Source organism: Helicoverpa armigera, chromosome 3, assembly GCF_030705265.1.
Source record: "Helicoverpa armigera isolate CAAS_96S chromosome 3, ASM3070526v1, whole genome shotgun sequence".
NCBI lineage: Eukaryota > Metazoa > Arthropoda > Insecta > Lepidoptera > Noctuidae > Helicoverpa > Helicoverpa armigera.
Window position 1 is genome coordinate 12,164,920 of NC_087122.1, and position 26,020 is coordinate 12,190,939.

Genomic DNA, 26,020 nt, shown 5'->3' on the forward strand with positions numbered 1-26,020 from the left:
CATGTTATCAAAAAGCCGGTAGTTGTGTGCATTCACAACACGTGTGAGATCGTTGACATTTGTGCTAGGGTTGACCCTTATATTCAGTGTAAAAGGTGTAATTCATTTTGAAAATAACCTTTTACTCTAGCGGGTTTTTTGTACAAATCGATCGGAAATTCCGCCAATGTGAAAAGGCTACTACATACTTTACTCATTCCCGGAGATTTCTTTTAAAGTTGAACAAACAATTTTTGTTTCCGCAATTTTAATACAATTAGCAAGGATTTTAGTAAACAATCATTTTACTTAACCTTGCAAACGACGACGCGTTGTAGGAAAAAAAATATTTTTTGTCTTTCAGACTACAGCAGTGTTTTTTCTTTATTAAATTATTTAAGAAAGCTAAATGACTTGAAACAGTCATTAAAATGGATTTACGTCCTATGTATTTTTGATGTTATAATTTTTTCCCATATCTCGATAAATAAAAAGGAATCAAGAAAAAGGTTGCAGCCCTAAGAGTTGAGCAGCGTTCTCAATTAACGATAAGCCGGAGCGACCTAATTTAGAACGCATCGCAAACTAACGACTCAACTCATGCGATGCTTGTAATAAGGTTTTATTTAGAACAAGTTCACGTCTATGCTCACGTCTTTTAAGAACGTCGTGGGGGTGGGGGTAGCCTAAGATAGCTAAATGACAGAAATAGCTTAATTATTATCAGCCTTGTGAAAAATATTGTTGTTCAGCTTACCCTTCACATTATTATTGTATAGTAATGATTTTTTTGTTAAGATTCTCATTATTGTGCATTATTGTTAAGAATTTCAATGTCTTTTTTTGCACATTTGTACAATTGCCTGCAGCTAAAATTCAATAACACTGTTTTTGTCAAGAAGCTACAATGATTTTAATTTTAAAGTCAGCTGAAATATACGTAAAAATTGTACTATTACGTATATTTTTGAGATAGTTGCTAGTATTATCTAACAAGTCAAATATTAGTAAAATAAAAAAAAATCATGGATGAATATTTTAGTAACCTTGAAACCAATTAAACATTTTAAAATTATTTCGTCTATTTATATCAGAAAACAAAAGAATATTAAAATTTATTTCCTAGAATTAATTATTCTAAAATAAAATAATCTGCCGAATAACCTGTCCTGTAGGCCACAAACTGGCTGAATGCAAGTTACCTTTGCGTACTCTAGTCTCTCGCGACATCCGACCAAGAGCGGACGCGGCCGCGCCATTGCGTAGCATTTCCCGCCTAATTTTGACAGTTATCTGTGAACGTCAAACGTACTTTTTAAAAAGATTTTTAGGAATTTATTGTAAGTAGATTTCATTTTAATTTCTTAATTTTAGAGTAAGAAGATAAGATTGCTTGTGCTTTTTAAATATTAGATTATTAACAATGTGCTCTCAGAAATAATTATCACAGTAGGTTTTAGGCTATAAGTTATATAGGTACCTAGTTACCTATAAACCATAACATATTTGAAATCCTGAAAAAAAATGTACTTAAGAATAATGTAAAACCAGTAGCTAAAATATGCAACAAAATTTAAATGTAACATTGATAGCCTTTTTAAATGAATGATAAATAATGCAAAATAATGGACTTTCATTAGGTAAATGAGTACATACAAAGTAAGGTCGCATTTTTGTAAAACATAACCTGAATTCAAAAAGAAATAGGTCGCCTTCATTATAAAGATTTAATTAAAACATTGTGAACCATTTTAAAGTTTTGAGAAATACTTACCTAAGAATTATAATTTGTTGTTAATATACCCTCTAATTCAATGGTAGTTAAACTAGAGAAGATTCGAATAAAACCGGTGTTCAATCCAGTGGTAATCTTAAGTATCTTAAGTTTCAGTATTTTATCAACATGTTTATCTCATCTGATATCTGCAAAATGTGTAACATTTGTGTTACCTTACTTAATGAAATTAACTAAATAGTTCAACGTTTGCGTTTAACGTTTGAAAAATCTATGATTTTGATATTGTATAACTTATTTATAACGTGATACACAAGTACCAGCTCAGTCGTTTACAAACAATTGATAAGCGGCTATTGATAGCCTTACCGAAACAAAACACACATTATCACAAGCACGTTTACACACTGGGAAATATTTGTGTGTTTCTGTAATTCAGTTTGATTGCCGTTAATCATGATTGGTAGGTAACACTGGACTCAAAATTAGAACCAAACATCCAATTTAGTGGAATTGTTTAGAAGTTAGGTACAAGACGGATATTTCGACTATTTATACAATTAGATATTTGTACGTGATCTAATGGTACGTAAACATATAGCTACATTTATTTTGTTCAATTTTCCTTCCGTGTTCCATTTTAGTCTATTTTTATTTATGGCAATCCGTGTCGATGCCACCGTGTTGATACAGCCGGCAAGTTTCTGAATTAAAACAAAATATCATCATCCTCCTGCCGTTATCCCAATTTTTATTTGGGGTCGGCTATTCATAATGCAATTCGGACCTTAACATACTGCAATTTGTTTTGACATAAGTTTTAAATTAAAACAAGACATGCTCTGCATTTGACGCCCGTACGAACTTTAATATCTAAATGGTTGAATTAATTAATCAGGTACCTAAGTATTTATTTGTCTGCTTCTGCATTCATGAAAGAAAATCATTAAAAAGTTGTCTACAAAAGGTAAAACACATTCCGAGCGATCCCGAGTGAGAACTAGTTTAAGTAAACTTGTAATGCATTAATAATATTATGCCAATTTATGCGCATGACGTATATGGATACAATTCGATTTAACGAAAAATAGGAGCATTTGCTTTAATTATTCTGGCATTCAAATAATAATAGTAAAGATTTTTATTCATTCAATAATTTATCTACACTTTAATTAGTGCAGAAGTAATTAGATACTGAAAATTTTATACGCGATTTTTACTTGACTTACCTACTCTTTGACGTTAAAACTGCTAAACGAATTTTGATGGTACTTTACAGTAATATACCTCTATATTACATAGCCGAATAACACATACTTCTGCTACGTTTTACCTGGGTGCAGAAAATATTTCTCTCAAGACGCGGATAGACCCGCGGGATATCTTAGTTTTACAATATTTACAGAATAAGTTTATCTAGATTATGTATAGAATTTAAATAACCATATCTAATTCTAGAAATACTGCAGACGCTTCTTTCAATATGGCCTTGACTTCCTTGCCGTTGGGTCAATATAAACCTATCTAGTGAAGCAAGCTTCATCTTGAATTACAAACAGTCACACAATACTCTAGGAATCTACTAGATAAATACTTGATTATGAATATTAAAACTATTTCTTGGGGGTGATTTGCGTTTTTCTGGTTACTCCAAGACTGACGTTGCTCTTTGGCATATCATTTAGACTCGGGCCAACATTGCTCAGTTATTGTAATTAATATTTAGTCTACCTGAGAGACTTGTGTTCTTGTTATGTTTCTGTCGTTAAAATTAGGCGTACTGCTAGCCGATTAAGTTTAATATTAAGCTTTGGTTACCTAAATTTTTATTTATCCGTCTTATACCGACCAATCTGATGGCTGTGATTTGCGCACTTCCATTCATTTCCATACTGATTTATAAATAAAAATAAAATAAAAACCGTTTAAAGCCCGGACAAACCATCGGCATAAAGTTTGCAGTGTTCCGGGTACTCTAAGTAAGGTTTCAGTTACATGAGTAAATATATATTTTTAGTTTTTAGCTGTCGTATTAGGATAAGAGATCCTGTAAAGATAGTTTAAGGTGTTTTTAAATAAATAAATAAATAAATAAATAAATAAATATAGGTAGATACGGTGAATAATACGTAATCGAAACATAACCTGGACTTGGTACTCGTATCAGACAGACTAATTGAATAGACACAATATAGGAATGAGTAAGTATTAGCATTATCACATATACGCTAAACATTATTAGATCATGAATATATTTTTCAGTAAATAAGTGCAAAGATGAATAAGCAAAATTATGCGTTTACAAATATTATTTTTAATTATTTCAATATGTAATATTTGGGGGCACATGGATGAATCTCTTACATTAATTTTGTAATGCGTTTACTAAAGACTTAGACCCAGTTGCACACCGTTACCCATAACGATAACCAAAATATAAAACCAGCCGTACACATAACCGACAACTGAAAATGGTTTTGGTTCGGTTATTGCTTAAATTAGATGATTCAACTTATCGTCAGTATCATTTGATGTTATAAACAGTAAACCACGGCTATTGTGTAGTTAGCATTTTTATTATTTCTGCAAATTAATTTCAATACTTTGTTCAAACAATATCTTTCGGATTTCAAAGTAAGACGCAACAGAGGCTTGGAATGTAACAGACATATTTTACAACCCACCTTACAGATTGTATAATTTTCATACTTAGATCATCTTTATATGGCTCAGATTACGTAGGTATTTGAAAACAAGTTATATAAGGTCTGGGTGCGTGTAACCAGTCATACAACATTACTTTAACCTTCAAATAGAATCGTCGGGTAAGACCTAGTTACAGGAGTAGCAAGTTTGAGCTACCTTACGTCTTCTATGTCCTGGAAAAAAAACGATTAAGGCATTTATGGTTTTAATGTGTTGTTCACCGTATTGTCTTCTCAAAAAGTATTGGCTTTCAGTAGGGCTTAAACCAGAAACTTTGTTATTCAAGTTCATGGTTTCATTCTAGCCGTAAGCCACCCGTTACTTTTTTATACTACTTTTCATTGAAGAAATTGCTAATTTTTGAGTAGGTATTTAAGTAGACACAGAAGAAATTAAAATATCCACTGTGAGTAACAAACCGTAGATAAAACAATTAACTAATTGATCCTTGTGTGTGTATAGAAATTAACTACAAGATCAATCCGAAATCGTGATACCTACTGACATTTTATATACATTGATTGCGAATGTGCTAAATTATGCAGTAAATATTTGGTAGGATTTTAGCTCAATGCAAATACATAGTAACTACTAGAACTACTAGACGAATCTATATTAATTTTATGACGACGTGTGAAATGTGATAAATTAATATCCTTCTATGAAATTCTTGATTGATCGAGACTTTGTCTTGTCATTGGTTGGACTTTGAGCATTCATTAGTTATTAATTTTATGGCAATTTTCTATGAAATCTTTTGGTTAACAATGTTATAATAAATCAATATCTTTTCCTCAATAATTAAGATATTTTCCAAATACAATCAACGAACTTCTGTGTACGAGTATAAATTATCTACCTAATATAGTTAGGTAGCTATTACAGCGCATCCTTTTAATATTGATTCCACGAATTATGAATCCCAGAATCCAAAAACTACAAAAACATGGAACCTTCTAAGATCGTTTCATTCAGACCAGTTATTTTTGGATAAACTCAAAAATGTACAAATTATAGGCATGTTACGCATTTCCTAGGCATTTTATAAATTCGTGGTTCTTGTTATTTTCCTTTTTTATTTGGTTCCTATTCTTATACGTAGTATCAATCATTTCTAGAACTCAGAAGACCGGTAGCATTACCACATTAAAAACATCTAAATTGTAACAATTTATGACACATAAAATATGCTTGAAGCAATTAAGACGGCAATACTGTCCACGCATTGGTACAACCGTCACAAATTGCTACATTAAAAGTTTCCATACCGTTCTATGGACGAAGGAAATATACTAGGTGGACCCGCTTGTTATGTCATTTCGCATACCAACAGTCTTACGAAGAAACTTGTTAAAGAAAGGGCTTGTGGCGTAAGAACTATGAAATGTTAACATTTCTCGCCTTTTGTTGAATGCCTATTAAATAAGTTTGCACTTTCTTGTTAATGTATAGTAATTCTTAGCACCTTATAACTAATGTGAATGATTGTTTGACCTGTTATGAAGGAAAGCTAACTTCAATCAATTAACTATTGATTACTAGCTGTTTTCCCGCAGTTTTCACCAGTGACCCGTGAGAATTACTGCTCGTACGGGGAAAAACATAGCGTTCCAACAGTGAAATTTTTTTTCAAATCGGTTCTGAAGTTTCGGAACATTTCGGGTGCAAACAAAAAAACAAATAATGCTTCCTTTTTATTATATAATTGTAGTAATATAACTGCAATCAATGAACTATTGGAGTATAATCTTGAATTGAATATTTACAGTATTTTTTTCACATTTCAGAAGCAAATATGGCGACAACAACGGCAGAGGCGAATAAAAATGGAGCGACACAAACTTTAATGGATAAAGCACCATGGTATGTCTTAATCCTTAATACCAACTTATCTATACTAATATTATAAAGAGGAAAACTTAGTTTGTTTGTTTGGTTGTAATGAATAGGCTCAAAAACTACTGGACCGTTTTTTAATAATTCTTTCACCATTCGAAAGCTACATTATCCACGAGTAACATAGGCTATATTTTATCCCGGTACGGGCAGTAGTTACCACGGAACGCAGGTGAAACCGCGGGAAAACAGTTTTAAATTCATCCTCGTGCACACTTCAGACTCGCTCCTAGCTGGTTTTTATATATACTTAATTCAGCCACAATTTAATGTCATAAAAACCTGCTAACAAGACAATGCGAAAAGTTTTTTTTTATTTTTATAGTAGATTTCACACGTGTTAATTTATGAATATATTTTATAATAACTCTTTTAATTACAAGGTGCTGAAGTTCGCAAGAACTTGCCAAGTATATGTGTAGCTCATTAAATAGTATATGACACCATCACACAATACGATCATTTGCATAATTCTATAATATGCCGCTACCCACTCGCATCTATTGATTTAAATGTTTTGTTGGTTCGGACACTATAGACTCAGTATTATTAGCTGGTATGTACGAGTATAATATATAGGTATATGCCCTCTCGCTGTGGGTGCACCGTGAGGGAGTGTCAGACACCACCATGTTCCTTCTTAAGCCCTTTATGTACCAGAGGGCCGCGGGAACTCCTTCGAACAATTCCGCAGCCCTGGCAGGCTGTGGGCCATGTAACATTCAAATAATATTTTTGGCTAATCTCTACCCTCACCACTACTTTACTACCATGTAGTAACTATGTCTTGGTGTCTACACACCAAAGCCGCTAATGCCGGCGGCACAGCCCGGCGGCCCAACCCGCCGGCCCTATTTTGTACAATCATGCCGCCGGCTTTCATAGAGTATTTGACAATTACTAGAACACCACATGCCGCGGCTGTCGTGCCGCCGGGCTGTGCCGCCGGGTCAGCGGCTTTGGTGTGTAGACCCCTAAGGATGCTTGTAACGACAGCTTGTTAGATTAAAAGTGCTCATCACTGAGTTACAGCAGAAAACATCATGACATGGCTATTTACGTAATAGCTGCAATTACTGAGACTAACTAAGGTTGACAGTGTTCTTATCAAGTAATATCCTGACTAGTTATTTTTTATTCAGTTGTAAAAACAAAGAAATGCGTAATTACATTGGGGTATACCTATTATTTCCGCGAAATTTTAGATCACACCTTATTAAGTATATTTGAATCATATAAAACTACCTATTCCTGTAAAAAAAGGTGAAGCTCATATCACCATTTTGAATCGCGACCACTTTGACAGCCTCCCAGTGATAACTTAACATTTTACTCACGCAAACTTCTTAAAAACTAAGAAAATGATCTCATTATACCAGGTCACCTTTAGCCACAAATTACGCAACTATCTTCACCAGCTGATGAAGGAACCTTCAGATCTAGCGGCTAGTTAGGGCAATTTGTTTGAGCACGCATGCGCCGTTACAAAACCTGCGCGGACGACGATCACGCGCCGACCATTGACCTTATACGTGCTGATGCGCGACATTGACTTTCGGGCTTATGGGGTATTTTCAAGGTTATGCGGTCAACTTTGATGTGTTAGATAAGGGGGTATTATGGTGGAGTGTCAAAGAAATGAAGTTATGAATGGGATTTGTCTTCTATCACTCGGGTTTTACATATTTCGGGCATCTAAACCCACTGTAGCAAAATCAAAACGTCAATCCAACTGACGCAGTTCGGTAAATTAAAAAAAAATATTGCATATTGATTGGGCCAGAGAAATGCGTAGGTATGTTTTAAAAAATAGAGATAATGTAATGGGTGACTGTGTAACTCACAGGAAAAATGTGGGCGGTTTATGATAATATTTAAACGCGATAGCGATGTCCTACACTGCAATAAAAAAGAAACAACAAACAAACATCTGAATTGAGAAGCTCTTTCTCCTTTTTAGGAAGCTTAAACAGATATGATAAATTATTTAGTCTTTTGCGCCAATTGTAGTGGATACACATATCTTCTTGAAGTTGGTCAATATATGAGAAGAGACCCATGTCACGCAGTCAGACAAAAAGTGCCATCGGGCCTGTCCTGAACGGATGGCTCGATCGGCGGCACGGGTGCCTCTCGATGCGTCTAGTGCAGGTGCTGTCCGGGCATGGCTGCTTCGGATCGTACCTGCACCGGATTGGGAGGGAGGAGACTCCACAGTGCCACACACTGTGAAGCCGAGGTGGACACGGCAGAGCACACAATCGAGGTGTGCCCATCGTGGACTGAACCCCGCCGCACCCTGGTGGCAGCAGTCGGGGACGACCTCTCGCTCCCCAGCGTGATTGCTGCCATGCTGCGAAGTGAGGAGGCATGGGAAGCGGTGGCCTCCTTCTGTGAGGACGTCATGTCACAGAAGGAGTCGGCGGAGCGCGTGCGGGAGAGCGACCCTCTCGCGGCGCCGCACCGCAGACGAAGAAGGGGTGGAAGACGGCGAACACAACGTCTGTCCCCATCCGCCCCGGGGGGTGATCAGCGGGCGACAGGCACGGGGGTGCCACCGCCTGCACCACAAGGACCGCCCCTTGTGCTCCGGCCATCATAGGGACCCCTCCCCACTGGGGGGAGGCATGAGGGGCCTGCCGTAAGGCGGGCAATCGCCGGTGGGGGACTGGATGCCATAGATTCCCAGACCCCCTCCACTCAGGCGAGGTCGGAGTGCCGCTGGGCCTTTTTAGTGGGTATACCGGGAACGTCTTTACCGGGGAGTCCCACATACCCCTCTCCCGTCCCCCGACGGGAAGGGGATGCGTAATAGCATTTTTAGCCCAGCGACAACAAAAAAAAAAAAAAAAAAAAGTCAGACAAAAAGTAGAATGATCAAGAAGCATGGCAGAGTTGTCTCAAATCAATCTGATGATTCTTTGCCTTGGATTTGTAGAATAAGCACTTAGAAATCAGTTACATTTTAAGCGGCTAGACAAGCTATCATAGCACCAAGTGGGTACTTAAAAATGATAATTAGATATCAATGATTATAATCATTAATCATGAAACATTAATTATGTAAATACATAAGGTATTACATAGTAGGTAGTTCTATTGTTGTATTTTGTTGCAGTGCATACATTGACGTATTAGATTCACATTATTGTCTCATTATTTTGGAAATTCATTTCCATATGTATTTGGCAATGGAATAATGAATGTTTTGTTAGTCATAAGCCTATGTTACTTCAACACCTCCGAAGTGTATTCTTAGTTAAGTTCATAAGTAGTAGCAGGTCAGTAGCAATATAAAGTGTTATGGGTAACACACCGACCGAAGCAAGCGTCGTAATTAACGCTCATTCCATCTCAAAAAAGAGAAAATTCCTGTGCTCTGCAGTGGGATGATAATTAAATTAAAAATAATATTAAAAATTTGCACACAAGCTAAAAAATTAGAGAGCCTTCAATACGACAAAAAATTGGCGTCCAAATTATTTTTTTGTCGCACTTAACCAAGATTAAGAGACTAACTGAGAATTGGTAAAATGGTCATAAATTGTACATTGGTATACATTCGTCGACGCTCGTAAATTCCAAGCAGTAATAAATTTTATTGTATCGGCGTGAAGTAACACGTGATATGCCTTTCATTGAAACTAATCCCATTTGATTGGCAATATATTCGCTGCATTATTTTTGGTTGATTCACATGATACCTAAAGATTTTTTTCAGTAGGTATCTATCTCAGTTTACATAATCAATTGTAAATTCTAGAGATATCATTATATTTTTTTATGATTAGCGGTCGCTATTTAAGTTTACCTAAAGGTAAATATTAAAAAGCCGTTACATTCCAAATACTTGTCAGCTTTTAACGACTTTGTAATGATGTTTTAGAAGGCGAGAAGACAACATGTATTTAAATTAGGCAGAAAAAACGAAAAAATATGTATTTTTAAGGCTAAAATAAAAATCACTTTAGCGTGGAAGACAAATTCCATGCATTAGTACCTACATTTTTTACATGCCATAATTTTGACCTTTTTTAGCGTCATTACTTGTCATAATATTTACGAATCAAGGCCGGATCAATAAGGCAATTTTCTTCGCTATTCTTCAACAACCGAACCATTCGGCTTTTGCGAGCACACTGCACGAACATACAATGTACACACGCACGAACCACACTAAACGCAGGATGCATCGCAGGATGCACTGTTGTGTATTATGCTGATTTTCGAAACGTTTCCTCTAATTATTATGCAACTGCATCGCGCTGCAACTGCAGCAGGCATACTAGTGAAAGTCGTGTAGTGTGCACGGCGTATTTAGCTAACATTTAATGTTTTATTAAATAAAATCAGTGTTCTATGGTACACGTCCCTCAATCTCACTTATGTTTTAAGTGATTTTTATGATCGGACTGACTGGGTTGTAACTGTCTGTGTACGATGTGGTTCGACGTTTCGTTCGTTGGAAAGAACGGCGGAAAGCAGAACCTCTTATTTTTCGAGTGAGTAAGACCTTTGTATGGTATGGCTGGTGTAGAAATGTAGGGCGATTGCATGTTTTTATAACTCAGTTATTAATACTTGGTGGTATAAGCACAGATTACTATAATAGTTACTTCGGTATAAGGGCTAGATAGATAAAGGAGGGATTTATGACAGGAGTGGTTTATAAGGTATGCATCAAAATAGCGTTAACTACAGTTCACATTACCTAAGCATAAAATAGCTGAACGACGGGGAAAATGTCGAGTAAGATTTTTTTTTCTTAACACTTAATAAAAATACCAAACGACTTAGTGGATGTTTCGGCATAAATAATAAGTTGCGTGAGCTGGTTTAGTTTCCTGGAAACATTTTTTTGAAAAATCTAAAAAAGCTTATCTCTAAATTCGCATAATCGTGGCACAAATTAGCAGTTTTTATTAGAATATTAATGTATTTTTATTCCCAAAAATAGTTCACTAGTGCACTTAACATACTAAGTTGAACTCAAAATATGCGCAAAAAAGTTAATTACCAGGATATTACATATTACTTATACATATTCTAATACAAACTAGACTTAAAAAGACTAATTAAACAACGAGTTTATGGCGTATTTTTCTTAATTTACGCGTTTTATTCATTCATTTTTTTAAAGTACCTAGTAAATACTTATGCTAGACAAATTGCAAAAACCAAAACGAATCAGTGGTCAGTAAGTATACATAAGCCCAAAGAACTTTACTATTCAGGCTCTGCAATATTAAAACATAAAACTAATTAAATAAAATATTCATAACTTGTGAGTTAAAATTCATTGTTTCATTGTAACAACTTACTGAAACGACCTTGGCAACCAAGCAGTCACCTTTTCTCTTTAAACCCGCAATTACATAACTAATTAATCACTGAAGGCGTTAATTACTCGTCCAAGGCCTGGTTTCTTATCAATTAACAGAATTAATGATATCCTTTAGTAATGTTTATCGGTACGATTGTTGGACAATAAGACTGGTTGCATCCTTGGCCTGACAGTAAATAGCTTCTGTAACTAATGAGCCAGTTAGTTCGTGTTTATGAATAAGTGTGTATTGAAATCTTATACGTATTAGAATTATTACTCTACCTACAATATGTATATGCAAAGTTACTTTATCGCTTCTTCATACTTATCTACTAGTAGTTTATTGATTAAGTACTCTTTTGTCTCCCGAGTGATACATAGACATATAAATGTGTATGTCTCTTTGTCGTGATACTAGACTATCTTATTTTACACAGGCTACACACTTATATGCAGTGTTTTCCAGAAAACCGCTTTTGACTGTCGCATAGACAATTTGCATTTTTAATTTCGTGTTTAACCAGTTTCATGCATGTAGATCTACATAGATCGCACTTACATAGGTACGCGTAGGTAGCAATATGTATCCTGAATGTTCTTATAAGTGGGTAGGCCTTGATTCCTTCAAAGGTCATCCAGTGTACATCAGGTTTCTTAGTCCTTGGAACAATTCCCTTCGGTCTTTGTTGTAAATCTGGTTCCTTTACGCTCTCGATTTCGCGATCTTATTATATATCAGCTTACAAAAATAACTTCACGTTGGCGGACATAGTATAAAAAATAAAAAAAGAGTACGTTTTGTGACTCATAAATATTTATTATTTGCATTGTCTGTTTAGGCACTCAGACGCATTTATTTCTGCATTATTTAAATAATTTTAATTTTGCACAAAGTTTGAGGAATGCGGTTTGCAATTTCAATTTGTAACTATTGAACCACCATCTATGTTACGAAAATTATAGCAACTGATTGTGCAAAAAGTTATCTCATCCTTACTGCTAACAACTCAATATTTATGAATGCTAAAGTAACTAAGTATACTATACTTACCGTCTTACGATGTCAAACGATTGATGTGGAAACGATAAACGAACGGACAAATCGATAAAATGAGATTTATCCGGGAATTTATTCCGTTAACTTTTCATTCCGTGTTAGTTTTTGTAGGAAGGTGCAATCGCGGGAAACTGCTATTAATCCATCCCTTTTAATAAAGAAAACATTGTTCGTACTCGCTGTTCCCGGCAGTTTCTTCCGCATCCCAAGTGAACTACGGGCAGTAGTTTAGTATCAGGATATAATGTAGTCTGATAGGTATTATTATCGGTATATTGCATTTGCGTGAATGTCTAACACATACAGTTTTACCCGTTTTATTGTGATTTTAATATGGCTTCTGATCTCTAGTTTTATCTCGCCTACTTTTTATGCCTGTAACTACTTTTTAACTCCTAGATATGCATGTAGTTATTGGTGTATGAATCTGGTTAAAACTACGGATGAGATGGCACTAAGCCATATTTGTGTAATTTAGCCACAAGCATCCATATTATAGACAGTGCAATTTAGCCACCTGCTAACCAAATCTGTGCTAGCATAGCAAAGCAAACAGAATCAGTGGAAGATCTCGCAACGCATGTCAAGAGGCGCAACGCGTGATGCAAACGTTGCCTAAACGTGATGCAAACTGCGCTATGCTTATGTACTATTACTAGATATATGTATCTAGACAGTATTGTTTTTAATTGACCAATTCTATAGCAATATTCTCATCATTAGGAGAGGCTTGCCGATAAGACAACAAGGTAGCTTGGGCTGGCTTCTTCAATTCCTACAATTCTTTGTTTTGCCTGTAAGTTTATAAATCTGACACAGGTTAATTAAGGAGTTTTATCAAAACCTTAAGCAAAAGCTCTTTATAAATAAATAGTGAATTATGAATTAATAGATTGTAAGAATTCTTAGGACGGTGATAATGTGATCAAAATAGTAATTTTCTTAAAATTTAGTTTTGTTTTTTCTACTCTGAAATGTTTCATTTTAAGAGTGGATATTGATAAGCAATATGCCTCATTTTTGCTGCCACGATGCAGTCTGAAAGTGATTTAAAAATCTAGCTTATCATGGCTTACTTACGAAACTAAGTGAATGGTACCTTATTTGTTTACAAAACTACGTGGAGCTGTAGATACCATGAAAAACTCGACCAACAATTTACCCACTGGAGCCATAATAATAATTTAATTACCGGGTATATCGTTCACTACTTACTACACACGCATGTCATGAACAAAACGTATACATACGTTGTGCAAGCAACCTCGAACTTGAACACGGCATTATTACCGGTCCGATTGCAACACGGCTTGCTTTACTGCTCGCGTATGTTGTGAAAAATATTTCCGAAATATGCCTTTATTTACATTGTAGAAAGGTATGTATTTCGCATGATTTTAGTATGTAAAATATTTTGTGTAAAAACTGTCTCTTATATAGATAAGTATATAGATAAATGTTTTTCCCAAGCACCAATTCGTGCCTTTGAATTGTGTAAGACGATCTTTCTATTAAATCATCATCATTTCCCGAGCCCGGGTAACTAGGTTGAGGAGGTCAGATAGGCAGTCGCTTCTTGTAAAGCACTGGTACTCAGCTGAATCCGGTTAGACTGGAAGCCGACCCCAAACATAGTTGGGAAAAAGGCTCGGAGGGTGATGATTTCCCGAGCCTTTCTAACTATGTTGGGGTCGGCTTCCAGTCTAAACTTTCTATGCAATGAATTTCTAACAATTATACATACATACTTGTATTATATACGTATCTATATTGCTGTAGGCAACAGTTTTACTAAAATTTTTATACCAGCATCTTTTTCAGTCTATCTAAGTATGTTTCAAACTTCAAAACCTTTTCCCAATTCTCTCGCCGGATAAGTGACTAGCAAAAATTTTGTCAACAACCGTTCTTACAAAACACACAGTAAAATCACGTAAATACATCATGATTAATAGTTGGCACTTCTGCTGTGTATTAATGAAGGTATGTACCTACCTACTAAGCCCAAATGACATTTTGGCATTCACAACACGTACAGTATCAAGTGTTTCCTTAATCATTTTTTTGAAATATTTTAATATAGGTTGTTTATTTTACTTGTTATTTTTTTTTTATTATGAGCCATTTACTTGTCACATGGTCTGAATGTATAATTGTGACATTACTTGTTTAACTTGCTTTGCGAGTATGTAAAACAAAATATGGTACCCGACTAGGTAGGTTGTATGCAGTGTATGCTTGAAGGCTAGGACATTTTATTTGGTTCAAACGCTCACCTGCCTAGCCATTTCCCAACTACATTGGCGTCGGCTTCCAGTCTAACTGTATGCAGCTGAAATCCAGTGTTTACAAGGAGCGACTGCATATCTGACCACCTCAAACGAGTTACCTGGGCAACACAATATCCTCTATCTGTAAGCCAGATTGATACTTGGACTTTATGGCTTCTGAATACCCGTAACGACTATTCAAATGACACAGCTGTTATTTTTATTTCTACTTAATATTCATGCAGTAAGTGCAGTTATTAAGTATTTTACGTTCACGATGTATGGAAATCTTTATCATAACAAAGAAATATTTTTATATTTGCATAATCAGTTGGGGCAATGATATCTTACCCAACTGGGCTGCGAAATAGGTGGTAATTGCTTAACTGCTAATCTCAAGGTCACTTGGTTGCGTTTCTATGTTTTCGCTATAAATGTTGTTTATTTGTTCAATTTAGTAATATTTTTCTGGGGGATTCTTTGGTAGGCAAAAATAATTATTTTATTTTCTATGACGATGGGACATTTACCTAAGTATAGGTATTCATGTCCAGTCAATATTAAATATTAATATCCTATACCTACCTGCTCTTCATCTGTCCCAGATGAACTATCTTCCGCACTGACATATGGCTTCATAAAATCCGCTGAACTCGTGGTGTTAATAGGACCTTCAACATTACCTATCTTCCTCATAGCATATCTCTCGTTTCGTTTAAGATAATTAGGAAATAACTTGCATCCCTGTATACCTAAAAATTATTCCAGCAATTATTATACCTACTTATGTTTTTCGCCCCGAAGCATGACCAAATGTCAAAAAAGCATACAAGAATTACTTTGCCTAATGTTTTCGGCACAAGAAATAATGTTACCTTAAATGACTTGCAATATTTTCATAATGTTTGTTCGCATAATACAGTACCTACATATTTTAGCGTATCTGTACCAAATATAAATTTTAATGTTGTTTATTATTTAAATTGTTCATACGAGTTCATGGCCATATGGTTCATTGTTAGTCTTTGAATATAATTTCCATATCATTGTGCAGATTACAGATAATCATGTATTTCCTTTTGTGTTCTACGGCTATGGAAAATAGGTATACAATTATATAAAATGCGTAGGTATAGGCATTTATTTGCGTACAACAAAACATTAATTCTTTGTTTACCTTGTCCATTTTTCAGTAATTTACCCTATTTTTTATTACTGTAGTTGAAAATTACGATAAAAGGAAAAGATAAATTATATAGATAAAGATAAAAGATATTTAAATTGATTTAATTAAATTGATGTAATAATTTTGCTTTTGTATGCAGGCTGAAATAAATTACGGAAACAATAAATAAATTATTATTTCAGTTAAAGTATACTTACCGCGACTTTGACATTTATTCTCTGTCGCATGTTGTCACAATTCTGCTGGTATGGTTAAAAAATGAGAACCACCAGAAAAGCTGAAATTATCGTTACATTAATTTATATGCTTTTTTTTATTTCATATTTTCCCCATGAGTCACTAGCTACGCGAGTCTGGCATTTGCGCGCACAAAACAAAAGCTCGTTACCTTTATAATCTCAGTATAATAATTAAATTCTATTAAAATAAAACGTAAAAAGGTTCCTGTAGTAAATAGGAAACAATAGGATATAAAATTTATGGAATTGCAAGACATGTAAAATAATTACAATTAACACTGAGGTCAAATCATAAGCGTAACCATTTTTTATAAGAAAAAAAGTGCAAATATTATTTTAGCTCATGCTTTTAACTACACACAGCCGTTATTGCTTTTTTTCTGCTCAAATCTGCGTTCACCTTAAAAAAAGCAATGCTTTTTTTTATACCACATGAACTTTAATTATGGAACTTATAACCGAAACAAAAAATCTTTTTGAAAAAAGAACGCTCGATCTATTTTTATTTTATTACACTGGCCGTTTATTGTTTAACATCAATGTACGTACACGTTTATATTTAGAACAAGTTTAATACTTGGACCTGCTTTATAAAAAATAAGCTGACCTTTTTCCTTTCGCTCCTTAAAACCTGATTCCATTCCTTACAATTGTGGTAAGGAAACTTCCATTTTACGTCAGTAAACCCGTTTCTTTATAAATACTGAGCACTATAGAATGTTGCATCGACTCACGACGTCATAAAAGTTGTTATCATCATTTTATATTTTTATTACTTTCAGGAATTCATTAAGCGTGAAGTACGTAAATTGACTCGAATAGGTTTTTAAAAGCCTATCTTATTCAACCGTGATAGTAACGTTTTCAAATTACTTTTAGTTAAAAGACAGTTAATGCATAATATATCCTCACTCTATGTGCTCGGAAGCTAATTAAAACATGTTAATTGACTTTTCCGCCTTTGTTATTTCCGTTGTCTCAAAGTCAAAGAAGTTGAGAAAGGTCAAGTTTACGTCGATTTGTTTTTACTAATTATAAGAATCATGTTCAACGTAATTAAGTTAACAACGGCCATCGTCTTTTGAATAACTTAACAACTTCCTACGCGACCTACATTTGACTACTTCCTTAACTCGACACATTTTTGACTTTTAAATTAATTATTCACGCGTCTTCGCGAGATTCTTGTTACACTGCACAAAATCTGCAATCAACAAAACAATTGCATTTAGTCATTTTCTACTTCTCATGGAACACGGAATTATCTTCCGCAGCTTAGTTTCTATATAGAAAATCCATTTTTTTCCCACGGTCGGTGATAACATCTGCTCCACCATTAAAGTTTTATTTAAGTCAATTAGATTATACCTGTACCATTTTAATATCCAACCATAAATTGTATCTTTCTCCCTCAGGACCGACGAGCAAGGCATAGCGATGAAGGTGTACAACGGCATCGCGTTGGCTCTGGAGATCCTGGTGCTGTACATCAAGATGACGGCCACCTGGCTGCACTGCCTCTACCAGTTCTTCGTGCCGCCCGAGCCTAAGAGCGTCAGCGGGGAGATTATACTCGTAAGTCATAAGAAATACCCTAGTTTGGATTGGGCAGCTATTTATCTATCTTTTTGTCTTTGTTATCGATTTCGTGGCTATAGTTACATGATCTTAAAATATAAAGAACAAACAAGTCCTAATCAACGCTAGATGGATCACGTGAAAGACAGAGATGATAGAAAGAAGGTGACGTCAGATAGGAAGGTATGGAAGAAAAAGACATTCTGTGCAGGCCCCAAATAATAAATTGGGATAAGAAGGTTCAACGAAGCGATGATGGTCCATTATGCCAATTTTATTTCTCATTTGCTTTCCCTTCCTACCTTCCTATCTGACGTTATCGACTGAATTCTGTTTACCTTTGTCTCACAATGCCGCCCTTATCATTCTTCTAGGTGACTCCCTCGTAAAATATTCTTTTGTTTTCCCCTTCCAGATAACAGGTGCAGGTCACGGCATGGGTCGGGAGACAGCTCTCAGGTTCGGGCGACTGGGTGGGATCATAGTCTGTGTGGACATCAACCCTACTGGCAACCAAGAGACTGTGGACCTCATCAAGGAACAGAAGGGAAGGGCCCATCGATTTGAGTAAGTTTTCTGTCTTCATTATCGTCATCATCATATCCCTACAAAGATCCCAGTCTTGGGCAGAATCTTACTTGTAATCACATAGCTTTTTACTATCCTGGCAGCAATTACTTTGCCTAGCATGTAGCTACAGTCACAAAATATTATGCTCTGGTACCTAATTTATTTTATTTTAACATTTTCGGAAAACTTACAGTTATAAGAAACAATATGACATTTGAAGGTCATGTCAAACTTAGGTTTCATAAATCAAGAGCAAGACCGACGCATTTCACCCGACGTCTTTAATCTATCTTCAAAAGATTAAGGTTCACTAGAAATGCTCATGGTCAACACATTCAGTTAGGACACGATGTTTAGTAACATACCTGGCCACACCAAATGCAGCTTGACCCAGAAGTTTGTTCAAAGTCCAATGTTGCACTATAGTGCTCTCGTCATCTTTAAACAAACTTGGTGTTTAAAAAGTTTACATAGGTCACGGTGGCCTGTCTGATTCTACATCAACGACTTAGCAATCTTTAACTCAACATCCTCCGAGCCTTTTTCCCAATCATGTTGGGGTCGGCTTCCAGCCTAACCGGATTCAGCTGAGTACCAGTGCTTTACAAGAAGCGACTGCCTATCTGACCTCCTCAACCCAGTAACCCGGACAACTTAGCAATCTTTAACTGGGCATAGACATATTGGGATCAAACCGATGTATGAAAGATGAGATAAACGTTCGCATTTGTCATTCATGTGGGATCAAAGAACTCATTGATCATAAATGTCGTTACGTTGGTCATGATATAACCACAGTTGAAATAAGATCTTACATAAATACACTAAGTATGTAGGTATCTGTTACTGTACCTAGGAATGCTCGTATCTTTATGTACCAACCCCAATTCAAAGTATCAACTTTATGAGTGCATTCTACTCGAGTACTCAATACTCCTAGAATAAACAACTGAAGAACGACTTAATTGAAAAACAAGTCAATAGTATCCGTGTAATATAAAAAAAGTATAAATGATTTAACAACTTAAACCGTTAAATGAACGTACATACATTGATTCATGGCCGCCCTTGATGGTCTTTGTGACAATACATTGGCAATCGCTGTGCATACGATTAAAGTTCAAATAGGTATCTGTGCAAATATTTATATTAACGTTGTGAGTATCTCCAGTTCTCTAGATAATTATGTAAATATATACACGTGTAGGCACATTGATTGAATCATCAGGTTTATGTATTTTATACTCCTGTCCATAGAAAAGATCGAATGCTTCTTTATAATTTTATGAGTACCTATCGTAAAATTTATAGACAGATTTATTCATAGTCTTCATATGACCCTACACGGAGGGCAATCTTTTAGTTGGATAATAGTTTCTCGGGCTCTTGATGAGTCTAGATATGTATGCGCACAACCCGATCAACGACGATCAAATAAGCAAAAAATCGGTTTCACGATTCCATTCCAACAGCTATCGACCTTAAAATAGTTGATCGATATTTAGTCTGTGAGGGGTCATAATAAATCCCATCTCAAAATGTAAGTTTTGATTTTAACCAACATCCCATAAAAAAGGAAGTTCTCAATTCGAATGTTTGTAAACCACATATGCAACTTCTCCATAGATGTGACGTCACAGACAGAGAAGCGATAAATGCCTTGGCGGAGAAGATCCGGCGCGAGGTGGGCGAGGTGACCATGTTAGTGAACAACGCAGGCATCATGCCCTGCAAGCCGCTGCTGCAGACCTCTGAGAAGGAGATCAGAACCTCTTTCGAAGTTAACATCATAGCTCATTTATGGGTAAGTAGAAATTTATACTTCAATATCTTTATATCTTTTATTCAAGGGTGCCTCGGGCCATTGACGGTCACTGTGGCTGATTTCTCCGACGGATATTATACAGTGTACAATTATTTATGCTACTGGTGCACTCTATATTCAGTATCTTTCATCTCTCTTGACCAGGCGGTAACCCGATACGATGGGAGAGAGATTATTTAATGTTTATGTAGGCATTATCAAAATTACGGCTTTGTTTGAAAACTTAAGGATCTCAGGAAAACACAGCTACAGTAGAGCTGTGTTTTGGGCTATACACATCTTATAACTAATAAATTCATTAAAATCACTCTCTGGAACCAATTTCATAAATATCTTTCCAGCTCCTCCAAGCGTTCCTGCCATCAATGATGGAGCGCAACCACGGGCACATAGTGGCCATGTCGTCCATGGCGGGCGTGGTGGGGCTGCGCAACCTGGTGCCCTACTGCGCCACCAAGTTCGCCGTGCGAGGGCTCATGGAGGCACTGCATGAAGAGCTCAGGGAGGACAAGCAGAAGGACTATAGTGGGGTAAGTTGGAGATGTAGAACAGGAGAACATAGAACATTAAGTTTGAGTTTGAATAGCTGGGGCTGAAAGTAATTTGGTGACATTTAGGAGAACAAGTGTGAGAATTAGCTATCCAAGGAAACTGTTGAGTCCTTGCAATGTTTTAGTGCATAATATAGTGGTAAATGTATTTTCAAGTCAGTAGCAGCGTAAATTAAAAAGTCTATGAATGCGTCTATGACGAACTTGAATGACTTCTATTTTATTTTTAAACATATCAAGGTTCCCTGAAAAGTTCATCTGAGAAAAAAAAACTAAAATACATCCTTTGGATCTTCCAGATAAAATTCACAGTGATCTGCCCTTACATCGTGGACACAGGTCTGTGCAAGAACCCGAAGATCAAGTTCCCCTCGCTGATGAAGATCCTGACTCCTCAGGAGGCAGCCGACAGCATCGTCGACGCCGTCAGGAGGAATTATTACGAGATCACCATTCCTAGCTCGCTGTATTATATTAATATGGTAAGTTGTTTCGTACTATGTTTTGATACGTGGTACACAAAATACGTGTAATGTGATACGTAGTATACAATGTTCGTATAATATGATACGTATATACATTCTAGGTACTTTTAATATCATATGCGGTTCCTTTGACTTGTACTTTTGTAGAAGAAGTATCATAAGAATATTCTTTTTAAATAACATCGGGAATCAAGATCTATATCGTAATAAAACTGGCAAATACATATAGCTAAATTGTCTACTTCTGCTAAATAATTATTTTATTTTTAAAAAATATTACACTGTTCTTATTTTATATGTTGACTGAACAGTTTTGTTATATAATAAACCAAATTATAAATAAAAAAATATTATGTTAACTTTTCTATCGAAAAAATAAAATGCCGTAACCACATGATCCCATATCACGAAGAAAGTCAAGGACCTCTCCTCAGCAGCATTTTCTACATAAAACAACTAGTTACATCAGAACCAGTTTCTTGTAAACCAGTTTGTAACATTCCCGACCTAAGTCTATAATTACCTATGTAGGCATTTGAACTACGATCCGGTCAATAACGCAGTTCAGGTTTATAACTTGAACAAGTAGAAAATTTTAAGGAGTCATGGGAACACATTATTACTTGTAGCTTATGTTTTAAGTACTTTCAAAGTAACTTTGTTTGTCTGCTTATCCAGCAAAGCTAACCTTTAGGTTAAAGTACTCTATGTCTAGGTTTAAACTTGATGCTATACATAGAGTATCCATGTGCGGTGAGTAGTTCTCAGATAGTCCTAAATATTACTTAATTTTTACTTAAACATATTTTTTTTCTTTGTTACAGATCTGCAGAGCTTTCCCGAGATCGGTGCCATTATATCTGAAAGACTTCTTAGATTCAGGATTGGAGGCCCATTCTTAATTCAAACAATCTGCCATTATTGTGTCTTTGTCAATGTTATATTACTGTCAAAAAGTCTGACAGAGATTAGGCTCGGTTTTGAGGACCAAAAAAGTAATTAAATTGAAAATGAGTCCTATACTCATGTTAAAAATGATATGATAAAATATAGGGTGAATTAAAATTCACTTAAAATAAAAATGACTCAAAGGATTTAAAGATTCTAATTTAATAGGTTCGTTTACCCAAAATTGTGTAGTCTTATCAGGAAATACACAAAAATGAAGTTTAAAAAGTCGCCAAATGAAGTTTAAAAAGTCGCCAAAGTGAAAAAAGACTTAAGGCAAATACATTTTCGATCTTAATATTCTCTTATTTAAAAACATAAAACCACATCATGTACAGATACTTATTTTTTTCATAGAAATTGAAATGTGATAATTAGAAGCATCACATTTTTGAAACTTCATACTTTTAAATGAAAAATGATCTTTTACTTAAAATCAACACTGCAATAAGATTTTTTAGTTGTTATTATTTTATATTTTTTGACAACTTGATTTTGCTCCCCTAAATAATAGTAGTATTTTTATAAAATAAAATAATCATGACTAGAGGGAGTCAGTTTTAGTGTGTATAGTATTTTTACATGATTTTTTACTTTTTGTAGTTTTTTGAGCAATTTTACGAGTGCTAAATTATAAAAAAACATTATTCAGTTTCATTCACATGCATTAAAATGCCGAAGCTCCAAACTAGCGACCCCACCAATATCTCTTTAAAAGAGGTCGCAAGAATAGGAAAAGCCTTGTAGGTCCCTTCTTAAAAATTAATTGACTTTTGACACAACTGAAATTGCTCATTAGACTGAAATACTGCTTAATTTTATGTTTATATGTATGTGTTAAATCTAGTTTAATTAGATTAGAATTTGCAAATTAAGTGATATGCAGTGCCTCAATCTTACACGCGTGAATTTATTATATTTTAATAAATCTTGCCTTTGAGTAAAATATCCTTATCCATATATTTTTATATACTACATATACTATTCCGTGAATTAGTATACAATGTAATATATCCTGTTATACTGTATATAAATTTATTAATATTTTATATACGTACGTATAATAAGTAATATCGTGTTATTAAATGTTTCTCATTATTATAGTTAAAGTAATTTTGTGAAAGTAATTTATTTAATAACATACCATAGAGCTAACAGTGTGTAACTTACAGGTTTAATATTAACTGATGTCGTAGAAGTTTTTCTAGGCTAGTTAATATGTTAGTTTTGTAATAGGTCCGAGATTTACAGAACATTACGAAATGTGATCAATACTGAATTTTTGAGTGCCATCATAAGTGAAAATGCAGTGGAATTTAAAACATGATATTATGTATTTTATCGTATTTTTTCTGCCGTCATGGTTTGTTGACTTTGTCCTTGTAATAATAATCTGTATTTTTTTTCACGTGTTAAAATATTCAGAAGAAATATGTCTTGATCCTATGCTTACTTATCGTATATTTTTAAGAGTAATTTTCATCTTAGCTTTATATATTTTGTCTGTTATGAGGCTTAAAAATACACAATATTGGCAAGTACGTTATACGATAAGTGCATTCCTAAAATACCTGCAAATATCGTTTTCATTTGGCAAGCTCTTAAAAAGCCTTTTTTTTTATTTATTTACACTTTTACATCTCGACAATGTTAGCAACCATAACGTTATTAGATTATTAATATTAATTTTGTGCAGAGGCCGTAGCATGACGTTAAACAATCATTTTTCTAACGAAACATTCCGTATTTCAGTTATACCTAACCTAAACTGAAAAAAAAACGCAAACTGATGACTCTTGACAAACATTTTATATGATAATTATTAATCCTTATTTAATGGACCGCATAATTCTGTTTTTTTTTTTGCAAATAATAATTCCAGAAATAATTATACACCTGATTAAATTAGACTTTACAACCTTATGGTACGGCCTTTGTAAAACGGCGATTACACTACTAACAAAAAATTTATAAAAAGTAAATAATAATTAAATTTGAAATAAAATAAAAATACAAACCCTACGCCAAAGCTGTTGTCATAACACAACATATAGGCGAACTCAAACTTTTGTAATTACATATTCTAAAGTCGATAGCACTGGTCGCCGGACTTGGACCATACGGTCGCCAGACTGGGACCATAGGGTCACTAGACTGGGACCATAAGGTCGCCAAACTAGGATGACAGGGGCGCTGAGTTAGAATTGTAGATAACTAAACCTCAGATTTCAGTTTAATAAATTGTATAAGTACCTACTTTGAAAGAGTTTTGCTAGTAGTGTAATATGCCTTTAAATATATTTGTGTGATAATGTTTGTCAATTAGTTTTAAGGTTGTGATGCCGACTGTTCTGCTGTGTGATATTTTTGAATGTGCTACTGAATGCATTAAAACTAAATATAAATTTTATTTTGCTGTTTCATTCAATATACACGACTCACAAAAATTTAAGAATTTTGTCGATTTTCTTAAGTGATCTTCGAGGAATATTATATCGCAGCAAAAAAAAACAACAAATTGTAGGCTCGGTCTAGTTTTGGAACCTGGCGTCAAATATTTTAATAAAATTCCAAAAAAATATAGTAAAATAAAATTCCAAAAAATCCTCAATCTATTTATTTCAAGTTTACATTTGATTATTCACATTTAAAATGTACAGTTACTGCTACATACACATATTACTACTGACATTTTGGCGTATAATCACCTTATAATAATATGGAACGACTATCCTTACCTTAAATACTATTTACTTAAAGCAAAATACAACAGCTTTTAAAAAATATTATAAATACAAAGTACTGGAGTGAAGACCACGGACTAGCAAGCGCAGCGTAGGACGTCCACCAACAAGGTGGACATACGACCTTATAAAGGTCGCCGTCGACGCTGGATGCAGGTAGGGCTGCCATCCGTCCGGGTTTCCCCGGATTTGTCCTCGTTTGGAGGCCGTACGGGGGACGTCCGGGCGGGGTTTCAAGAAGTGTCCGGGGAAAACCCGGACATTTTCTTACGAGTTGAATTACAATCGACACACAGGCTGCAGAAGTCGAAGTGTCCCAATATTCAAAAAATTTTGCGCTCGCTTCGCTCGCGGCTTCTTCACTTTGCGGATTTTTTTTATTATACAAGTTTTTAGTGACCCAAAACTCAAAAATTTTCGGCGACTTCACTTTACGGTTGATTGTATTTTTCAAAATTTTTTTGTCTAACCTATCAAAAAGGTGGCGCCGTTTTAAGTCCTATTACTAACAAGAAGCTAACTCCTAGTTTCCATATGAGCTTTCTTATTTATGACCTTCGAAATATTAAGTCATAATCTTTCAATACTAGGTACCTACTACTTGAGCTAGATATGGCCCTGACGTTCCATGTAAGGAAGCACCTCATTGAATTTAAGTATATATGTACATAACAGTAGTAATAGTAATATTAAAAACTAGGTCTTGTTTTGAAAAAAAAAAAATCGGACTCGTCCGGGGTAAAAATGCGATTTACGCCAAATGTCCGGGTTTTTTCAATATTTGTCCGGGTTTCGCGAAATTCGAAATGGCAGCCCTAGATGCAGGTCGCTTCCAACAGGTATCTGTGGAGATCAAAAGGGGTCTACACACCAAAGCCGCTGACCCGGCGGCACAGCCCGGCGGCACGACTGCCGCGGCATGTGG

At 35.1% G+C, this 26,020-nt stretch overlaps 1 protein-coding gene across 2 annotated transcripts; it reads left to right on the forward strand.

The window, feature by feature from the left end:
• Window positions 1-1,174: 1,174 nt before the first annotated feature.
• Window positions 1,175-24,761, forward strand: LOC110372917 (17-beta-hydroxysteroid dehydrogenase 13). 2 transcript variants are annotated; one of them, XM_064043689.1, is made up of 8 exons: window positions 1,175-1,319; window positions 6,208-6,283; window positions 17,810-17,969; window positions 18,388-18,539; window positions 20,169-20,346; window positions 20,709-20,897; window positions 21,218-21,400; window positions 22,228-24,761. In XM_064043689.1, exons 2-8 carry the CDS (start codon window positions 6,216-6,218, stop codon window positions 22,303-22,305), a joined length of 1,008 nt encoding a protein of 335 aa, XP_063899759.1. In that variant the 5' UTR covers window positions 1,175-1,319; window positions 6,208-6,215; the 3' UTR covers window positions 22,306-24,761. The 2 variants fall into 2 exon arrangements, with proteins under 2 accessions (XP_063899759.1, XP_021185615.3); XM_021329940.3 differs by lacking the exons at window positions 1,175-1,319; window positions 6,208-6,283 and adding an exon at window positions 10,620-10,818.
• Window positions 24,762-26,020: the final 1,259 nt, after the last annotated feature.

Bases quoted from the DNA above. Each gene is read 5' to 3' on its own strand.
- LOC110372917 (XM_064043689.1), top strand. From the start codon at position 6,216: ATGGCGACAACAACGGCAGAGGCGAATAAAAATGGAGCGACACAAACT. The intron at 20,347-20,708 runs GTAAGTAGAAAT...ATATCTTTCCAG, and splicing joins ACATCATAGCTCATTTATGG to CTCCTCCAAGCGTTCCTGCC. The intron at 21,401-22,227 runs GTAAGTTGTTTC...TCTTTGTTACAG, and splicing joins CGCTGTATTATATTAATATG to ATCTGCAGAGCTTTCCCGAG.